The following is a 22,133-nucleotide window of genomic DNA, read 5'->3' as shown; positions in this document are numbered from 1 at the left end:
CGGCGGGCGGCGCCGCGGACGAGAGGCCAATCAACAGGCATCCTTGTTCCTCACCGCCGGCCATTAAGATCTGGCGCAGAGAGTGCGCACAGAGCCTGGGGGGTGGGGACGGGAAGGACTTCGGGGGGGGCTGCCTTAGAAGCTGCTCGTCCCTAGCTTCAGGCGGAGAAAGGTGGCTGGGCTCTTGCCTGGCGAGCGGGTCGCCCCGGCGGTCGGTGACGTGTGATCCGCGGCCGTTGCTCCGGGCTGTGGCTCTCGAGCACCAACGTGAGTGGGACCGTGGCCAGCGTGTCGCAGCAGCGGTGACGTGTGGTCAGTGACAGGGCCCACGGACAGCGGGCGGTCGAGCGCAGGGCCAGCGTGTCGCACCAGCGGGGCTTTGGGCGCTCGAGGGCACGCGGGAGGGGGGCACCGGGCCGTTCTGTTGCACTAGCAGCCGGGCGTGTCGCCTGCTGGCTCCCGTTGGACCTGGGCCGCAACGCACAACCGTGAAGGGGCTCTCGAGCCATTGTGTGTGTGATTGTGTGACCGGCGGGCCCGGCGTGAGGACGGCTTGAGGCCTTTGAAGGCGTGAGCTAGGCGGCATCTCCCGTTGCCACCGTGCTCGTGGGGACGAGTGTGGAAGTGGTCTCGGCGTGTGGGGCTGCGTGGCGGTGACGTGTGATAGATGGCAGCGAGGACAGGTGTGAGGAGGATGTCAGGCCGTCGTGTTCCCTCAGCGTGTGATAGACGTCCGCTTCCACGGGGCCTGAGTAACGTGGTCTCCCCCGCTCCTGAGCCACGGCCGCTGCGGCTGCCTTTCCTTGAGGCTGAGGTGAGTAGGGCCGTTTCTGCGGGGGTGGGCTGGGCGGGTCTGTTCTCTTGGGACAGGCCTTCAGCACTGCTGCTGAGGCACCCTGAAGTGCCTTGTCTGAGTGTGCCACCATGTTGTCTCCTAAATTCTGGAGTCATCCCAGAGGTCTGAAGCACCCAGCAGTGGGGCCTGGTGACTTTCAGTTCCATTTGCTTCCAGCGAGGCTTGGGATGTAGAACCCAGCAGTCCCAATCCCCAGTCTCCTGAGATCCCACTGCTCTCACTCTATCAAAGGAATTGAAACCAGGAGTTCTGAATTTCAATTACAGATCTTATTAGGCTACTCAATCCCTAACCCCTTTCCAGGCCCCTCCCAATGAATACTGCCATTGATCTCTGTAGCCTCTTTATCATTTCTCAGTTTACCATGCTCTGAGCTAACCATTAGGTCTTATTTCTGCTAGAGCTGGAAATAAATGAATTGTGCTCTCCTGAACTAGACTGGTGTTATCATTAGAACTTCCTGCGCTTCCAGACCGGGAATAGAATCTGCCTTTCCATGCTCCTAGTCCCACCCTACAGTCCCCTTTCCTCCCCACAAAAAGTAGGCGTTTGCCAAGGGTCTGTATATGCTCCCAGGCTCACGCTTTTGTGGTGTACATGCACCGGGTCACCCAGCTCTTGGTTGTTTAGCATGTACTCCCCATGCTCCTGGCACAATTTGCTGCTGATAGCCCTTACTGACATCTAGGTATTCTGTTATTGCACTGTCACAATTTGCTGTCTCTATGCTTCCCTGTCTCCTGGTCTAAAGTGGCATATTCTGACTGAGGGGAAGAACTCCCATCACAATTTGCTGCCCCTTGACCAGGGGATGGGAAGAATAGAGTTAACCAATTGTGATGGCAGTGCCCCATCTGTCATAATTTGCTGTCAGCAAGGCAAACAAGAATCGCTTACTTTACATGTCAACATTTTAAAAAGTATCTAAACTTATTTTTAAAAACAGAATTAACACTTATTTTTGTGACTAGCTAAGTGTACATTAAAATTGAATTTCTCTATTATTATTTGTATTTTGATTGTATAATTGCAAGAAAACCAAAATATTTACCTTTTAAAAAGTTATACAGTAGACACATTTTGTAAACATCACAACTATAATTGCACAAAGTTTGTATACGTTTCTTTTTTACTGCTCAGGATGTTTTCACTGGTTCCCTGTGGAAGGCAGAGCACATGTTGCCCACCTCCTGCAGGAGTCACACTGTGCCTTTCGGGGAAAAAAAGATGGAAAAAATGACTACACTAATTGTGCAAAATATAATTTCAATTAACTCAAAATTATAAAATATTTATTGAACTTCTGCTGTGATTTTTAACTTTCTAGTTACATATCAGTTGAAGTTTTTATTAATTTGGAATTATTACCACAATCCTGACCCTTATCCAGGTTATTCCATCTGCGCTATATGTAACTGCCTAGATACTGGGCCATAACTTCTGTTCTTGTGCAATGAACTATCCTATTCTGCAAAAAGAAAAGGAGTACTTGGGGCACCTTAGAGGCTAACCAATTTATTTGAGCATAAGCTTTCGTGAGCTACAGCTCACTTCATCGGATGCAACACTATGAAGTGAGCTGTAGCTCACGAAAGCTTATGCTCAAATAAATTGGTTAGCCTCTAAGGTGCCCCAAGTACTCCTTTTCTTTTTGCAAATACAGACTAACACGGCTGTTACTCTGAAACCTATCCTATTCTGTTTACTTACTTGCTCAAACATATGGCATGTGTTTCTAATACACTTCTGAGTTTCTTAGCATTATGCAATCTTTGTTTTCTTTCTTGCATATGACAGGGTTGCAGCAGTAGACTTTTGTGCTCTCTGCAAAATCAATATAATTTAATCAAATGATTTCCTAATTACGGAAACTATAAATAGAAATAGATTCATTAATAAATGTCACTTATTTCAAGAACTACAGTAACGATTTGCAAATATTTTCCTTTCAGGTGCGGGGGGTCATATTTAAATAATATTTGGTACCCTCATCTATTTCTCTTAAACTGTTAATTTGTAGATATAACTATATCCTACTGTATTTCAGTGCTCTTTTGGTTTCAACCATTTTTTATTTTTCACTAATTAAACACAATATTCATACAGAGAACCCAGTTTCTTTCATTAGGGTACCAAATTTGTGACACATTTTAGTACATTTATTAAAATAACTATGATGACATTCTACTCTTCCTATTTACCTTCCCGTATACTCTGACTTCACTAGGAATATATAACAAAGCTATACCTGATTTTTTCCATTAAGAGAATTGCTGTTTTTCTCCTGTATATACATAGGATATCTTGTGTGGCTTCCACATTAGTTCTAGAATCTTATGCATTTTTAAAATAGAAAACTCATCATAACTAAGTAGTAGTCAAAATTTGACATTAACCACTTTTAGGATGGATGGTCTAACAGTGTGCCCAACCTCTAGTATCTTGTGTTCCACGATTTCTGTTTTCCAGAGTCACATAGTAGATTTTTCAGTTTCTCAGTGGAGGAAGAATCTATACTTTAAAATGAATAGCCAATAGCTGACTTCATAATTGTATTTCATGCTTTCATAAAGTCACTCTCAATATTTAGTAATGGTTTACTTTTTTATTTAATAAATGCTTGGAATCAGTACATGCGCACACATACGGTTTTATATTAAGGTATGCATATACCACCTGCCAGAGTCTTGGGCTATATTTGCTGCTATTGTGCCATTGATAAGCCCTTCATACTCATGCTAAATATTAGTGTTTTGAGCCCAAGCTGAGTGAAACAGTCACATGCTCAATTCCTACCAGTTCAGTGTCCACCCTTTTTAATAGTGAGCACAAATATGTGCTGTTTCCATTTTTATCTTTAGCTATCAGGAAATTAATCCGATCTTGTTGTTAAATCACATTTATTGAAAATAGCATCCCACTAATACTGCATGTTAACTATGAATATAAATATCATCTAAAAAGTCATCTCCTAACTCGCATGAGGTGTAGGGAGATAGGGTGAGACACTCCTCCCCACCCTACACAAACAAATCCCTTCCAGAACTTGGCTCACATAAGGGGGGCATGTATGGGAGGGCCTTAACCACCATAGATGGGCAGGGACTCCTAAGATCCTGATATAGACACAGTGGCCAGACACACCACTGGGGGGGCTCAGACTCCCTGGAAGGCAGGTCACCACATATTGCATGGGGGTGTCCACACCTCTCTAGATGGGCTGGACCCTCTAGATCAGTGTTTCTCAAACTTTTGTACTGGTGATCCCTTTCACATAGCAAGCCTCTGAGTGTGCTCGTCCTTATAAATTAAAACCACTTTTTAATATATTTAACACCATTATAAATGCTGGAGGCAAAGCGGGGTTTGGGGTGGAGGCTGACAGCTCGCGACCCCCCATGTAATAACCTTGCCGACCCCCTTTGGGGTCCTGACCCCCAGTTTGAGAACCCCTGCTCTAGATTGTGGCATGTACGTGGGAAAGGAGAGGTGCCCTGTCTGCCTATTCTACCAGCCCCCAATAACTCCATGTCCCATCTTTCCAGTGTCCCTCCCCATCACTTAACCCTCTCAACCCCTCTCCTTCCCACCCAGTCCCATATATCCCCCTCCCTTGCTCTAAGACCACCACCCCCGTTCCCACCTACTCTTCCACCCCAGTCACGTTCCAGGGAGCAGTTGCATGTGTAATTTTTTCTCCTTTTTTTTAAAAAAGTTTCAGCACTTTCAGAATATTCTGCTGTACTTAGATTACATTTCCACAAAACCAAAACTCCCTTTGACAGAGGCAGATTGGAGCAAACTGTATCTCCTGCTTTTATTTAGGATTTCTGTCCTGGGCTGGATTTGCCACCAGGCTGTGGCTTAGGTTTGGTGATCATAACAGTCCCCCCCTTGAGCCATTCAAGATGTGTGATGTAGAGGTCGTTTCCAGCTATCTTCTCTCTCTGTGCAGGCTCAGTATAATCCATGTGGCATGTTATCAAGCACTTTAAAGAGTGGTGCTCCTAACAGGAGAATTAAAGTTCTTGGCTGCTAATGTAATTTGATTTCCCCCAAAAGGATATAGTGTATGATACCATACACTCCATTGAGGTGGCTCTCAAGCATTTGAGACCCTGGTGTGATGATCTCTGAGACCTGGTTTGATCTCTATCTGTGATCAAACATTCACTACCAGAACATGTGAATATTAAGAAAAGTGGGGAGGTGGGGGAGGAGTAGGTACTGTATCTCATGAACCCCTTGTTCAGATAGCCCCAAATTTAGGTCAGTGCCCAGGAGGCACAATTTCAAGCCAATCAAAGAAAGGAAAGGGAAACTAAAGAAGTTTTGATGCCAGCCTTAAAGTCATTTGATTTAAAAAACGAAACAAAACAAAACACTTGTGCAAATAAAAATTAAAAATTGCAAACTGCAAAATCACAGTAAAAACATATGAAGTGTTCTACTAGAAACAATGTGAGATGTGATTGTTAACCTCTAGCAACTATTAATATTTTCAGTTGCTTGCTATTAAAATATAAATTAAATAGTGCAATGGCATCTGTTTGCACAATGTTAATATAAATGAAGTGTAAGATAAGAGTAATAAAAACAATTTTAAAAAGTAAATAATGAAAAGGCAGGAAACAGCTTTGACAGTGGATTACAAGAAATGGAATCTGATTCAGGGACTGGAACAGTAGATAAAACAAATTAGTGAACTGCTCTGAGGCTTTATGCAGACATAGACAGAAAAGGAATTCGTTAAAATACTAAAAGCATGTATAGGAATGCTGTTTGTGTTTCACTGTATTCAGTCTTCTTTAGCTGCTCAGTACATCGTTTCAGATAAGGAAGAGGTGCCTTTTCTAGGCATTGAGATGCTCTATGCCTTTAAAAACAGCCCTGGTAAGCGGACCGTGAGATACCCCTTTGCTAAGCAGTGTAAACAATAGTCTTCTTGCCACGCACAGCTTATTTTTGCAACCCACACAGACATCTCGCCCCACTTCTAGTAAACTCTCTATGTGTCTAGTTTCCCCCTTTTCCCCCCGTTGTCTGGCAGAGGCTCTTAACCCCGGCCCCTACTCCCTATGCCTGATTTTGCCCCTCTCCTTCGCCTGCCTCCACTAGCTGCATGATTTCCTTGAGTGTGCAGTCTGGATCCCTGCACTGCAGGTAAGATCCCACCTCTCCGATTTGTCCCCTGTCTCCTTGTAACGCGGCTGCGGGAACAGCAGGACGTTGTATAATCCTAGTTAGGGAAGCAGGCGGGCTTCAGGAGCAGATGTGCGTGAGCATGTTCACTGTGCACGAGCATGCTCAGTAGCGCAAAGCTGCACATTGCGCTGGGGAGTGATTGGGATACAGTTAGCCGCCGCCTCCGGCATCTATCGATGTTCTCAGGGCTCCAGTCGCCATTTTAGGGGGAGAGCAAGGGAGGCAGAAAGACGGGCTGGTAGGTGCCGGGGCGGTGTGAACAACTCCTTTCCTACATGCCCTGCTGAGCTGAGCGGCTTACAGCTCTGCTTGTTTGCCGAAGGCCGTTTCCTCTAGCCCGCGGTCCCAAGGAAACGCTGGCAGTTCACTCTCCTTCCAGACAGTTTCTTCCCCCGCCCCTGAGTTTGCTTTCACCCCTCCCCGTTTATAACAATCGATTGTTCTTTGGGGCTGGAAATGGATGGATTGGGGGAGGGGTGGTGTGTTGGGTGCAGGGAGGTTATGTTTTTTCATCTGGTGGCTTCACTGAAAAACATACAATACACGTTTTGTTTTGCCTCTTGGCTTCCCTACAAATTGTGTGTGTTAACATTGTCCTTCACAACTGTGTGCCCATTTCCCCACACCTGCTTGATAGAATTAAAGAAAGGTTACTGTCAGGAGGCAAACATTGCTAGCCAGTGTTGCTTTTCTCTCACCTTTGTAGCAGTCCTTAATCACAGTCTGAGTGCTGGTAACTGGTGGTCTGTCTCCTCTGTAGTTGCTACTGTCTGCAACAGCTTTCTGTTATCTCTTTTCATTTGTCCATCTAGTTTTGAATCTTAGCTGAAAATCTTTCTTTTACGTATACAATAACTTTTTAATTTAGTGTTGAAAGGTGTTAAGAGATGTTCTGTTTGAAAAATTACACCATTGCAATGTAACTGTTTTGTAAGTATTTTTTTCTCTTGTTTCAGGCACCCGCAAGGCATTCCTTGCTCACAATGTATAGAACAAAAGTAAGCTTGAAAGATCGTCAACAACTTTACAAACTGATTATTAGTCAATTGCTGTATGATGGATACATAAACATTGCCAATGGCCTGATAAATGAGATAAAACCACAATCAGTCTGCGCACCATCTGAACAACTGCTGCATCTGATTAAACTAGGTAAACTGTAATGCAGGATTCATGTACGTAAACTAGGAATTGCAGACTTTTTTGATGAAGTTCAGGTATGTAGGTCCTGACTCAGCAGGGGCTGGATTTGATGACTTTTAGAGGTCCCTTCCAGCCCTACATCTCTGTGATTCTGTAGTGGACTCAGTGCAATCTAAAAGTAGATGTTCTCATTCACTTATATAACGATAACTACTAATGTTGCTGTACAGTTGAAAGTCTTTCAATAACTCTTTTCTAGGATCTACTTATTTATTTGTACTTTTTCAAATTATAATAGTGCCTATCCAATGCCCTGGATCCTCGACAGTCTTCTAAAAGTACATGGAATAAATGGGGCTATTAGATCTCCTAGATAAAATCAAATAATCCATAAATATAATAGAAACTAACTGACCCATCAAATCGCACATCAACACTAGTAGACCTACTCGAGACCAGTCTCCTCGCAGACAGGAGAAATGGTGGGCCTTGCATTGTGTCTTGAAGATAAATAAATAAACTGTTACAGATCTAGAAAGGAAATGGGTTTTAGAGTTCCAGGACCCTCACAGAGAATGCTCTGCCAGTCACTCCCTCTCTCTTATGAGGTTTCAGTTCAGTTGCCACATGTCAGAGGGACTTTTTCATGTTGGGGGGGGGGGGGAGGGAGGCTGAGGAGGCAGGTAGGTCCCAGGTTTTTCAGGGTATATAGTAATAGGTTTGTTACTGACACTGGTATTACGTGTCAGATGAGAATTCAGTTTTTTTATTGTCTGACAAATGTCTGGGTGATGGTGTAAGTCTAAACATATTTCTCTCTTAAGCAGGTGAATGCACTATGTATTGGAGGATGGAACTTAATAGGAAATCTCTGTTAAATGTTTACTTTCTAAACAGGTGTAACTGAAGCAGTGTAGTCCAGTGGCTAGGATACTGGACTTGGACTCAGACCTGGGTTTTAGTCTCTGCTTTGTGACCTTGGTCAAGTCACTTCACCACTCTATACATCTGTGTTTTCTCAACCTTTTTGTTTCTCTTATATTTACATGATAAGGCCTTTGGGATAGGAACTGTCTCTTACTATGATAGACTCTTAGTGTGTGTAGTGCCTCTTAACATGCATCATTGGGGCTTCTGTATGCTACTGGAATATAAATAATAATAATGTGTGGTAGGGTAATTTTATTCACCAACAGATACCAACAAAATATTGTGGAAAGTCTTGTAACTGAGTTAGGCAGAAGAATACTAATGGAAAAGTTAGTGACATCTGCTAAAACCAAAAGTATTGTGTCGCAGTGTGGTAGCTTAGCTTCAGAGTAAGCTTAGATCTGTCACTAGTCTGGTTTGTGTGTGTGTGTGTGTTGCAGTATTAGTGTTGGAGGCACTTTATTGTTAAAGTGACAGAGACTAAAAGTATCCTGTTTACTGAAAATACTCCTGATTTTTCCATGGAGCAGAAATTTTATACTGGGGAGAAAATTTTTATACTGGCAAAAAACTGTGCTGCAAAATTTACTACCAAATGAGTAAAATTATTTAACGACTATTTAAAGCATTGTAAGCTTTAACAGTCCTCAAGGGCTAGAAATCACAACAAAGGATCAAACTGCCTTCTTATATTATTTTGTGTAACGTCTTGATTTGAATCTCAGCATGTCAACTAGCTTTTCTTTGGCTCAGACAAAACTAATGACAGTAACTACAAGGAGCTCTGAAATGCAGCATTTAACTTTACACGTTTCAGTGTTAAGGCAGTTGAGGTCTTAGTATAGCTATTTTTCATCATGATCTCTTTGAAAATCTACTTGAATAATGTAATAGCAGGGTGCATAGCAAACTGAAATAGTGTTTCACACATCTCTGAGAGTATAAATATAGTAAGCTTTAGATCTATCTAAACTAGGAAAATTAGTATCTCTAATTTACTACTGATGGTAACAGCAAGCATTTTCAACACCATGTCATCCAACACTACTCTGAACAGGGTTAGGTGACATAGACGGGGAACACCATTTACCTCTGTTCAGACTAGAGTTAATGATGTGGTTAAAATGTTGAGCTTGTACCTGCTTAAGCTGCAACGTCCACTAAGAGAAGAAGGTGTTAAATATGAGATATAAGTGTATGGAGGAATAATGGTTCTCATTATTCTTATTTGAATTATTGTAGTACCTAGGAGCTCTAGTCATGGACCAGGGACCTTTACTGGCACTGCTTCATTGTGGTGATTATGGTAGTCATAATCTCTTTTTTCTTGGGTATTCTTTACTGAGCTGCAAAGGAAAAAGTTCTGTAAATAGCTGTCCTTTTTAAAAAAATATTTTTTTTCTATGCAGGCATTACTATTTCCTGTGAAAGCTGGCTGTAGATACAATCGTGGCTATTCTAAGCAGTTACTAGTATATTTATGAAGACTTCGTCAACCTTTTTGTGGAGAAAGTAAATATATTTAATCTCTCATCCTTCAGGTATGGAGAACGATGACAGCGCAGTTCAGTATGCAATTGGACGCTCCGATACAGTAGCACCAGGAACAGGGATTGACTTAGAATTTGATGCAGATGTCCAGACTATGTCCCCCGAGGCTTCTGAATATGAGACCTGTTACGTCACATCTCATAAAGGACCATGTCGCGTAGCTACATATAGCAGAGATGGGCAGTTAATAGCTACAGGATCTGCTGATGCCTCAATAAAAATTCTTGATACAGAGAGAATGTTGGCAAAAAGTGCTATGCCCATCGAGGTAAAGTATCACATGAATCATGATCAGTCAGTGAATGATAAAAATGCTACATCCATTTAATAGCATTTGTTCTGCCTCTGATGGCATACTTAAAAAAAAGTACCTTTTTGTTGTTGTCTGGAATCTGCATACAGCTAGTGGTAGTGCACAGTCTTAAGAATGTTGCCGGAAACAAAATAAGTGCAACATTTGTTTCGGTCGTATTGTGAGTTAGAGCAAGGGGCTAACACTCAGGACCACTGAGTGTTGTTTTTTTTCTGCTGTCAACTCCATTTTGACTTTGGGCAAATCACTAACCTCTGTCAGTTTCTGTTTGCTTCTCTGTAAAAGAAGAATATTGTATACTTATCATGGGGGTGTTAATGACCAATATTTGCAAAGAACTTTGAGATTATCATTCTAAGTATATGCATAGATTTTCATCAAAAAATACAATCTTTGTTTGGAAGATGAGGCAGGCATTGATGCATGTTTAAAACTCACTTTTTCTCTTCTACCAGGAGATCCCAGGTGTTTTTTGTATCTATCTTTTAAATGCCCCAGAGTAATAACACAAGAGTTGGATAGTGGTTTATGGTTCGTTCTTTGTAAGAAGGAAACACTCTCCATTGACTTGTTTTAAATGTTTTCTATAGGTCATGATGAATGAGACAGCTCAGCAGAACATGGAAAATCATCCTGTTATTCGGACGCTATATGATCATGTGGATGAGGTTACATGTTTAGCTTTCCATCCAACAGAACAGATCCTGGCATCTGGTTCAAGGGACTATACACTTAAATTGTTTGACTATTCAAAACCTTCTGCCAAAAGAGCCTTCAAGTATATCCAGGTTAGAGGTTATAGTCTTTTTAAAAAAAAAAAAAAAGTTTGAGGTCTACAACTACCATGATAGCAATTAGCTAATTTGTGTCTGCATGCAGAAATAGCTAGATACACAGGAGTATGCTATTATCCAATTTGCAGATACTCTTGTGGTGATTATGCATACAAATTAGGTACATAAAATGTCCACTCTTCTCTCTCTCTCTATGTCCACCGGGGAAACCTGAATCTGTTAGAAGTGGTGTTTCTGGCATTTCCTTTATGAATAGTATTGAAGTTCTATGGATTTCTTTTTGGTTGTTGAGGGGAAAATTTGCTCCTCTCTCCCCCTTGCCCCATGAATTGGCTTTGAAAATTGATATAGGACTTAGAGCAGTGTTTCTCAAATGCGGCCACCGGGGGCTTTCCTTGCGGCCACAGCCCTCTGGGCAGTCATGGGGGGGCGCAAAGCATCAGCCCCTCCTCCGAGGTGATCAGTAGTGGTTGGGCCCTGCCCTCCTCTGGAGACACACAAAACAGAGGAGCAGGCAGCCAGTGATTGTCTCACCTTCCCCGGAGGCAGTGTCGTTGGGCTCCAGTCATGGGGCTTAAAGCTTTGTTCTCTGGCCGCGTGGTGGTGGTGGGCTCTGTCCCTGAGCTCATCATCCCTCTCCCTACCCACCTCCCCATCCAGGGCTTAGTGTGTCCCCAGGTTTGCCGGGACTGAGTAAGTCTGCTGTGAAAAATGATGTTTAAGTCTGCTGTGAAAAGTGCTAACAAACACTCTCTAGCAAGTCTGTCTTTTTTTCTTGTTGTTTCTTTTGCTTTTTGGGATAAAAAAAAAAAGTGCAAAGCACCTTATTTGTGTTTCTATTCTGTTTAGGTCCAGTAAAGAATAGAGACAACTGTACATTATTTTTAATATTGAGTCTGCAAAAAAATCCTTCATAAATAAATTACAATGATTTGGACGTGTATAGAGTTGGGGGCCGCACTTTGAGGCCAACAAAAAATTTGTTGTGAGAACTCCTTCAAGTGTAATCCTGATCGATCTAAATATGTTACTGCAATATAGTGGAAAGGGGAATGGTGTTCTCCAATTTATATTCTGCCCTAAACCCTATACTAATTAAGAATTGAACTTACTTTTTTTTTAAAGATGAAAATATCCTAGAACTTCAGACTTGTGAATCCACCAGGATTTTCTCTCTGCAAATAGGTTCTTTATATTAATATTGATTTATATATTTCTCATCACACAGGAAGCAGAAATGTTACGCTCCATCTCTTTTCATCCTTCTGGTGACTTCATACTTGTTGGTACCCAGCACCCTACCTTACGGCTTTATGATATCAATACATTCCAGTGTTTTGTGTCTTGCAATCCTCAAGATCAACACACCGATGCTATATGTTCAGTAAACTATAATGCAAGTGCTAACATGTATGTGACGGGAAGCAAGGATGGATGCATCAAATTATGGGATGGTGTTTCAAATCGATGTATCACTACTTTTGAGAAGGCACATGATGGGGCTGAAGTCTGTTCTGCCATCTTTTCTAAAAATTCAAAGTACATCCTGTCAAGTGGAAAAGATTCTGTAGCTAAACTATGGGAGATATCCACAGGTCGAACGCTGGTCAAATATACAGGTATGTGGCAAAAATTGTTCATGCAGTAATCAACTAGTGATGGGAATGATATTGGATGCAGCACAAAATTTTTAAGTGCTTAGTCCAGTGTCTGATGCGCTCAGTTAAGTATGTGAAAGATTTTTTCAGAATTTACTCATAAGATCATGATAGCCTTGTGCTGTTGAACAGTAACCTCTAAAGTTAATTGGAAGTTTTCTTCTGTGAAGATGAAATTCTAGGATTCCCCACTTTTTTTCTTTTCTTGGTCACAGGTAACAGATATGTCACTTCATTCCATTCTTGACTGTCTTTAGGCGTTGGTCACTATCTTACACTAATATAAGTGGATTTGGATAGCTTTCTATCATTACTTCATTTGTTCAGATGATGTATTACTATTCTGCTGTCTGGTTTGCTGGCTGTTAGCTGTCTGTCAAGGGAAAGCATCATCATATACAACTCTCTTGAGTTACTCCAGAAAGGAAAACAAAAGTAGACCTATCAAGATATATATTTTTGGCAAGAAGTTGCTGACTGGTGGCTCCTTTCAGTCTTCCCTAACCTCCACAGGAGATTTTGTTACTGTGAAATTGATTCCAGAGATATTAGGGCAGTTTGATCTGCCAAAACCAGAAACTTACACTTTGATTCAATCTGCAAAGAGCTCAGTATAATTTAACAGTGATCTTGTTGCTCAAAGTATAAACTGGTAGTATTTTTAACCAGCAGGGTGCAGCATAGCCTCCATAAACAACCACAAAATGTTTGTAAAGTGCAGCCACTTTACTTGATTGTTTCTCTTATTTAATCAAATCAAGTCTGTGTATGCCATAGTATATGTGAAACATTTTTATAAGAAAGTTTAATGCTAAACTTCTACAGTGGGAGCAATGGCCTAGCTAGATAATGGTTTATATATTATTTATAGATATTGATAATGAGAACTTGCACTTCCCTCTGTTAGCTGTGCTCTTTCCAGTTTTAGTTACCAATTGCTACGTGCTAAGTTTCTCACCAATGCTACTGGAGGGAGAAGTGGTGTTGGAGCATTGTGCTCATGCCCTGTGTTCTATGAAGGTCTTTTGATTTGGTTGACTGATTCAGTTAGGAAGGAAGGGCTTCAGGTATTCTCTATACTTCTATGAAATGGTGTGTGAATACTTACAGTAGTATGGAATTCTTTCACAGGTAAACCTCGTTTGTTGGAATGTATATAGATTTTCTTTCCTCAAGATAGTTTTTGAAGGACGAACCCTCACATTGTGGTGGTATTGACTAGTACAATGTGGAATTGCGTATTTTAAAAAAATAAACAAACACAAACAAAAAACCCTTTTATTTCCAAGCACCTCTCTGAACTTTCCTATATAGAGGCTGAAATATGGCAAAGTATTGTGCCCAGTGCCATTTATCTCTTTCACCCCTACCCCCCCACCAAAAAAACACCTACTGTAACGAATTCATTGAAAGTCACTTGTAGTTGTAAGTGATTGCGCTGATGTATTTTTTTAAGTGTGGGGAAAAAAATGAATAATTTATCAAATTTTATTAGCAAAAACACATCTAGACTGTCTGACGCCAATACTGATAGTTGTGACTTCTGCATAGGTACTATGTAGGGAGATGTAACATAATGAATTTTCTCTATAAATAAGCATACACTTTCATTGAGCATCCGAATTTAATGCTTCTGCACATGAGGGACTAATACTGTTGGTTTTGAGTCAGGTAAAGAGTGGGTAGGTGCTGTGTAAGCTTGGACAGATCACGAGACATTCAGCATCCCTATTAAAATACTCCTTGAGTAGAAATTGGCCACCATGCTAAATATTCATCATAAATAAATAGTTTCTTCCTTATTCCCAAACTCATCTCGTATTCCTTAAGTCAGGATTTGATGTAACTGCCCAGAAAGATTTAAAAAATAATATGAAGTTGTGCCTTCATTTCACAGTTCTTTCTGCAGTCCTCTGGCTTCTGATGGTCCAGTAGTAGTTTCAGCAAGTTTTGATGAACTTTAGTGATCTGATTCTCAAATCTGAGCTGTGTTCAGCATCTAATACTAATCTTTTTATTACATTACACAGAGGTGTGCATGCGTGTGTTGCGTTTTTTATATATATATATATATATATATATAAATGCACAATTTGCAAGAGCATTTTCCCTATCGTAATTGTCATTCTTCAGGCCTGTGACTATTGCTGCTTCCCTTAGTGCTACTGAGGTTTTAGCAAATAGCCTTTCTGCAGTGAGGGTGAGAGGAGAAATGTTAGAGCACAGTTTTGTCAAAGAACCCTTCTAATTGTTAATTGGTGAACACAAAGCTGGCCCTTGTTGATGGTCGTTAGCAAGTAATATCTAAAAGAGACTCCTTATGCTTTTGACAATCTGCCCCCTAAGCAAGGCTACTGTAGGTTACATGTTTTACTTGCACCTTTAATGAGTATCATGTCCCTGCTATTATAGGAGCTGGTTTGAGTGGACGACAAGTACACAGAACACAGGCAGTCTTTAACCACACAGAGGACTATGTGTTACTGCCTGATGAAAGGACCATAAGTCTCTGCTGCTGGGACTCAAGAACTGCAGAACGGCGAAATCTTCTGTCATTGGGGCATAACAGCATTGTCCGGTGTATTGTTCATTCTCCTACCAATCCTGGTTTCATGACATGCAGTGATGACTACAGAGCTCGATTTTGGTACCGAAGGTCAACCACAGACTAAAGACAGTTTCATAAAACAGTGATTATCTAGATTATACCATCTTCTATTAAGTGTACTGCCAACAGATGCCTAAATAAGAGCCATGCTATGTCTGTATTTAACTTTGTCAAACATGGTGGGAAAAGATGAAAGTACTGAGATTGAGTTTTCCCTCACTCACTGACCTTATTGGTGTGTATGGCATCAATTGTGTAAGTAGTCAACCATTATCCTTGAATACAATGAATCCTTCCTACAGGCATAGTTTTAAACTTGCTCTTACATGTCTAAATTTTCAAAATGTTAGTAATTTAAGTGAATCTTGCTCAATCTGTATAGAATTTCTCCATTACGTCTGTGCAAACCTATTAAAGTTGTTTGTTTTTTTTTTAAAGAATGGATTACACAAATTCTCAGCAGAACTTGGCCAGATATTTTAAAGAAGCTTTAAGTTGTATTTCAGTTCTGATTCATGCACTGTGCAGTGAAAGCTCTGGTTTTGTATCTTTTTATTCATTTAAAAAAAAAAAAAATTGGCCCAGTGGCTCTCCAGCTCTGAGCCAGAATTTTGTGCCATAAGAATTTGAACATCCATTTTTAAATGGTTTAGATGAATTCAACAAATGATGTTTTAGTTCTGATATTAAAGCTCAGACTTGAAATCTGGTGGCTGACCTTCATTTGAATTTCTCTTAACTAACTGCTGTAACTGTGAAGCAAATAGAGGCTTGCAAGCTGACCTGAACCCATCAGTGCCAAGACATGACTACAAATGTCGGGTAGTATGTAATTTGTATAGCATGCATTTGGTCTTTGTTTGACTTAGGTAGTCTCTTATCACTCAGGGCTTGTATATGTGAACTTGTTCGTGGCATATTGAAGTGTGAATCTGTACGTACATACGTATGTACACACATCACATCACAGACCCTAGACCAACTGCATCGTGCTAATGCATACGTTAACAGTCATTAATATGCTTTGATCTGGTCCAATTTCAAAGACTAGGTCAACACATATTAATAAGCTACCAACAAGGTGTGTACAGACAGCTAGTCCACACCAGGCTCCCAGCATCCCAAAGTCCATATTGTCATCTGACTAACAAGACACGATTGTTACACATCTCTAATCATAAGCTAATCTTTTACAGTCCAGAAGCCAGTAATGGCCCTACTGAGTGCTCTGGTTCTACCTACTAAATCAGCAGACTGTTTCATGGCTAGGAGAATAAGATGGACTTTCTATCAGCTCTACGACAGTCTGTTTAGCAGTAATATCTGCACACCACCAGCCTTTCCACCCCCATGTTTTTTTCCTTCCATGCAGTGGCAAGATTCCTTAGGGCCCTGATTCATGTTTTTCCTCAAGGTTGATGAGTGTCCTCTCTCGTTCTAACAGGGTTGATAGGTCTCCCCTAAACCACCTACTAGTGAAGATTGCCTCTTTAATAGCTATTACATCAGCTAAAAGAGTAGGAAAGATTTGGGGCCCCCCCTCAGCTCCTCATTATATGGCATTTTGTAAGGATAGGGTCACTCTCAAGTTCCTACCCATATTTGTTTTAGTATTCTAGTTCATTCAGCTCCCAATTTTTTCCAAAATCTCATTCAACCCTAGGGGAAGTTAAACTTCACAAATGTAATGTAGTAAGAGACTCTCTGCATTAATGGGACAAAACCATTCAGACCCCTGATGATTGCTCTCCCCTCAGCATGGGTAGCGTCTTCACTAAGCACTGCAGCTGGGCTGCTACAGCATTGTAAATGTAGGTATCCCTTATGTAAAAGCTTACGTGCTAAGAGCTACGTAGCACTTCTTGGGGGACATTTTGTACTTCCCTTTAGAGGTCTGGCTTGCGCCTAATTTTGAAGCCAAACATGACCATTTGGGGCCTTTGCAGAAGTGAAGAAGTTCGCTATCAGAGATTTTCTAAGTGGGATTCTGACTACATCAGAATATATTCTAAATTAGCGAGGGTTAGAGCTCATTCCACTAGAACAGGGATCTCCAACTCAATTTACCTTAGGGTCAGGGCCAGTCCTCCCAGTGAGCCAATAATGTCACTGAAGATGGTGTTCAGAAAAGAAAATATTTATTTGAATTTCTTAGAAATAATAAAACTCATATAACTTTATACAATTCTTCACCTGCCAGAGAGTTTTTAGTGTTTGCCAGACACCTGGCAACGCTTCAGTTGTGTCAGTTTGTTGATGTTTGCCCTCAGTGACAGCAGTTGAAACCTTCAGGATTGCAGCAAGGTGGACATCAGATAGTTGTGTTCAATATTTTGACTTGTTTATATTCATTGTGGGGGAAAAAAGCAACACTGCCTCTATGGCTGTCTCTACCCGGCAACTAATGATGATGATTCTGCCTGGTGATTAGTGATAGTATCTCTGTCCCTCTCTCCCAGCCAGTAGGAGATGTGGAGGGTGGCTCCTGCAGCAGACATTGCCTGCAGCTTGTCTGCATGCGTCTCTCCTCTGTGGGCCGCAGTGGGGGAGGTTCTCGGGCCGCAGATGTCCCACAGGATGGGACTTTGACACCCCGGCGCTAGAGCTTAGGTAGCCTGTTCAAAAAATGTCTGTCACAAAAATCTGTGAACAGCAATGTGGGGCTCAATCCAGACCTTTACAAGTCCCTACTCTTTGGCAGAATCTTCCAAATTGGATGCCCATTTAGTCCTGCAGTCATTGTTTAAATAGATGACTGTTCGTTAGCCACCAAGAATGGAATCCATGTGGACATTACAGACACTGGGGAGCAGGCGCAAAATGGTTATCCTACAGTAACTGGTTCTTCAGGAAGTGTTGTCCACATGAATTCTGGGGCTCACCTTCCTTTCCTGCTTCTACAGAGTCTTATACCAGTGGGATTCTGTATTAGTAAAGGGAACTGAGGAACAGTTGGGCCCCTGTGGGGGGAGGAATGCAGAGTATCTAGGGCACAGGTGTGGCCCAAATATAGACTGCTGGCCAAATGAATTCGATCTCATTTTCACACGGCACATGCACACCAAAAGTAGAATCCATATGGACAACACAAATCGAAGTGCAGTTTAAGTAACTGTACTTTCCTAAGATTTCTGACATTTTCTGTTCAGCTTGTTTAGTTGAACAGATACTTTTCAAACATTCTAACTCAACGCTTTTTATGTGCCGATGCTGCACCTAGTTGACACCAGCCCGAAGGGTTAGACAAAAAATCCAGGTGGCTGGATAGCAGATGAGAGTAAATTAGATGGGAGAGTCATACTCCACCACTCATCCTCTTAAAATGTAGAGGAATATCACAGGAGACCAGACTGATCAATTTGTCTTCTGAGATGAGTCAAAGTTGCTTAAATTTTTCAGTGTCTTTCATACAAAATGTACCTTACAACACATATGGTAGTATGGTGGTGCCTTGTAGGTATGTAAGAACACAAATTCCCTACCCCATAGAGCTTACAGGCTATTACAACACAAAGTTATAATAATTGTGTTGTAATAAATGTGAGAAAATTTTGCAAGATATGGAAAATGTTGGCTAGAAATCCTGAATTCATAGGATTGTGGCAGTCAGTTATTTCATTAAAGTGCTGTGCAAACACTTGTAGTAAACTGTTCTTCCATCAAGCTTCTAAATTAGGAACTACAGGAACATGTAGCAAAGCAGAAGCGTGGGTTTTTTGTATCTGTGGTTATTTGCAACAAGTCTGTGACAGACAGATCAAGGAAAATTCCACTTTTTAGACAGTTATTCTCGTTGTAGACGCTGTTAGGGTTTTTTGTTTGTTTTAATCTTGTCTGCTGTCACAGAAATTGACTTCTATGGGAAACCTTTTGTATAGCTAAAGACTTTCAGGGCAATACTTGTCAGACTTTTTTTTTTTTTTTTTCTTGCGAAATAGTTCCTGACACATTGTGACTTTGCAAAACTGAGCTCTGTATAACACTGGTTATACAGTGATTATTTATAATATTCAAAGTGGCACGGCTGCTTGGTGATAGCTATGGATAAAAATAGCAGAATCAACACATCTGCAACGGTAGGTTGATGGTTTATGAGAACAGAATTTAATGACTTAAAATATTAGGAGCTGAAGTAAGTGTGATTTGATAGATAGATAGATATTTAGTTCAGAATAACTCTTCTAGTATCATGCATGTTTTATATCTTTACCAATTAATTGTGGAAAGGGAGTTTTTGGTTTGGATGCTAAGGTACCGGATGTTTGCTTGTATTTCTGCTGTTGGAGACCTGGCTGTGGCACTGGCATTGGTGTCTGAAGAAATTCTCCTTGGATGCAACTCTGAGTAAAAGGAAACCTAAGAGATTTTAGAAGCGTTAATTATACTGACAAAAATTAAGTAAGCCCCAGCTTCTGTCTTGAAGGTACCACCTCTCTTATTACTATCTCAGAATGCTTTGTAAAGCTCTTTGATGGTATAATAATGTACTATTATTAACTAAACACTCCACACAACACATTTGTATGGTAGATAAGTTAGTTCCCTATTTTACAGGCAGGATAAAAAACAAGTTAAATTATGGAGGGTTTTTTATTAGACTTACAAAATCGGTTTATAAGCTTTTCAAAGAAGAGAACTTGTCTATGCGTTTGTACTCTACCTAGCAACATGTGGGCCCGACTGCAATATAAATAACTTGCAGAAAGTGTCAGTGTATGTCAGGGTCAAAGAGAATGCTGGAGTTCTTGGCTCCCAGTGTAATGTTCATGACCTTGATCATGTAAATATGATTTGGGGGGGGTTGGAGTTCGATACCAGAAATGTAAGGAAAAGCACCTGATAGGAGTTACATGGAACATTTACTGTGTTCAGTTTTCTGTCACGGTCTGTTTGAAAAAATTGACCTCTCTTATTCCATGTTAAGTTCATCAGAAGACAATGGGACACATATTCCTCTCTATTACTGACAAGAAAACTTGATCCATTTATGTTTTGAAACTCATATTTTAAAAAGTTATCTTATTACCCCCTCTTTGGCTCCTAATGCTTTTATTTTCAATTTAGCAAATTTCCAGGTATGATATTTTGGTCACAGAAGTCAAAATAGTTTAGCAGTGGCTGACTGAATTTAGCAATATCAACCTGACTTGTAAATTCTGAGCACTGCCCTTCTACAAATACACATATCTCATGGAGATGAAGTATGGTAAGAAGTCAGGAAACCATTCAAATTTCTGATGCAACATGCTAAATGACCTATTGGTTCCCATTATCCCAGAGGCTCTCAGGCAATGTCATTTTAATGGCCTTACATCATTTTTTATAGTTTATTCTGTGATAGCAACACTTTGGCAAGATCGGTGGGCAAAAACTGAGTCCTGTTATAGCTGGAGCACAGTGGCTGTCAGCTGTGGCTGTGCAGAAATTCCCATTATGATGAAAGAACTAAACAGTAGTGTTAACATGGGCTCCTGAGCATCATTTAAATGTGTGTGTGTGGGGGGGAGTAGATTTGCATCTCTCTCTGACCCTCCTCTTCCCCTCTTAGCCCCCTTCCTCACCAGCTTCCTGGCACTTCCCCTGCCCATGAACCCCTACACCCACCCCCTCCAAATGTGAGCGAGTGGTATTGTGACCAAAGAGTGGTAAGGCCATGTCCTGGGTACCTCGTCTGCCCCCAGCTCCAGGGTCTATGAGTGTTATTGCCACAGCTAATCATTAGCAACTTCCCCCCCCCCCCCCGACCTTTGCAGGACAAACTGCTTCTGTAATGGAATCCAGTGCATTCGCATGCTCTGTGGACACCTTGTTAATGTTTTTGGATATGCGTTGAGGGCTGATTGTACAGTGTGCAGGTGCAGCGTCCTATGTGCATATGCACAAAGTAAAGAGTGTTGGGCAGGGAGACAGCGTGTGCACAGGGCCCTGTCCTATAGTAATGAGTTCTGGTGGGTGGCTGGCAAGTTGATCCTGTCTAGCAGCAGCATGAAGTGAGAACAAAAAGATGCAGATAGCTAAGCTCCTGTCAGACACGCTTAAGCTTACTCTTAAATTTCTCTCATTAACAAATGCTCAGTACATGCGCATACTTTTTTTAATTGCATACTTGCAAGTAAGTGATCAAGCTTGCAGAGGAGAACACCTAGCGCTTAGAATTTTAGTTGCATGCTCTCACCTTGCAACCACAGCAACCTCCCAGGCTCTGCTGTGCATTGTGCAAGGATTTTAAGCTATCCGGTGCCTGAGCTGGCTATGTGCCAGTCAGCCACCAGCAGCAAGTTAGAATAGCCTAACTTACAGTACTTGTCAAGAGCTTTGGGGAACAGGAGTCATATGTGCATTATGGAATCCGCAGCCATGCTCTCTTTCTCTAAATCCCATCCCCTGACCCTCTAGTATAGGAGGGAGCTGTGGAGTAGCGTAGGCCTTATGCATGCTCTATGTTATTGAAGTCGGCATTGTCTTCCTGTGGTCAATTATGCCACATTTAGAGCAGCTCTGTGGCAACAGATTGCATTGTTGTTTCTAAAATATAGTTTTAAAAATTCTGTGGTCTGTGGTGGTACATTTGTGCAATTTCTCTAGGCTGAATTCTCTTCTTGCACGTTCACAACTGATAATACCAATGCCTGTCACATGAAAAGGATCAGAATTTGTTGCAAGTGAGCTTCATTGTACCAGATATTTTGCATGACTAGAAAGGTTGGTTGGATGTTTCTGCATTACCAAGTCAACTTCAAGTGCAAAAGGTTAAAATTTAGAGAGAAAAATACAAAAATCCAACTGTTGCCCCCTGCAAGACACGGGCACAGTTTTTCATTATAAAAGTGTTTTGGGGAGAGAGAGTGAACATGCTTACTGTAGAAAGAGGAAGGAACAGAATGGAGGCAAGATAATTTCTGTATAAAGGAACCTTTGAAAATTGTACAAAACAGAAGATGTTAACCGTGAACTGTTCTGCATTGGTCTCTCAGATTCTCTGCTTTTAAAATATGTGGTTTTTCTGCAGTGTTTTATATAGCTGTAAAGGTCTTGCTGAGCCATGACATTTCTAGTGACCTGAACATGAAAAATT

The 22,133-nt window shown here is 41.2% G+C and overlaps 1 protein-coding gene across 2 annotated transcripts; it reads left to right on the top strand.

Moving 5' to 3' along the window:
- Positions 1 to 114: 114 nt before the first annotated feature.
- On the top strand, positions 115 to 15,767 carry CSTF1 (cleavage stimulation factor subunit 1). 2 transcript variants are annotated; one of them, XM_084645211.1, is made up of 6 exons: positions 115 to 814; positions 7,018 to 7,213; positions 9,676 to 9,953; positions 10,589 to 10,786; positions 12,021 to 12,411; positions 14,863 to 15,767. In XM_084645211.1, the coding sequence occupies exons 1-6, from the start codon at positions 668 to 670 to the stop codon at positions 15,120 to 15,122; spliced, it is 1,470 nt and encodes a 489-aa protein (XP_084501337.1). In that variant the 5' UTR covers positions 115 to 667; the 3' UTR covers positions 15,123 to 15,767. The 2 variants fall into 2 exon arrangements, with proteins under 2 accessions (XP_084501337.1, XP_084501338.1); XM_084645212.1 differs by lacking the exon at positions 115 to 814 and adding an exon at positions 5,876 to 6,299.
- Positions 15,768 to 22,133: the final 6,366 nt, after the last annotated feature.

This window comes from Lepidochelys olivacea (assembly GCF_965140295.1).
Source record: "Lepidochelys olivacea isolate rLepOli2 genome assembly, chromosome: 13".
Taxonomy (NCBI): domain Eukaryota; kingdom Metazoa; phylum Chordata; order Testudines; family Cheloniidae; genus Lepidochelys; species Lepidochelys olivacea.
The sequence above is the reverse complement of the archived record's forward strand: the minus strand, read 5'-3'. Positions and strand labels throughout refer to the sequence as shown.

Coding starts and splice junctions, on each gene's coding strand:
- CSTF1 (XM_084645211.1), top strand. CDS start 668: ATGGCAGCGAGGACAGGTGTGAGGAGGATGTCAGGCCGTCGTGTTCCC. Junction 815..7,017: donor TGCCTTTCCTTGAGGCTGAG/GTGAGTAGGGCC, acceptor CTCTTGTTTCAG/GCACCCGCAAGGCATTCCTT. Junction 9,954..10,588: donor AAAGTGCTATGCCCATCGAG/GTAAAGTATCAC, acceptor TGTTTTCTATAG/GTCATGATGAATGAGACAGC.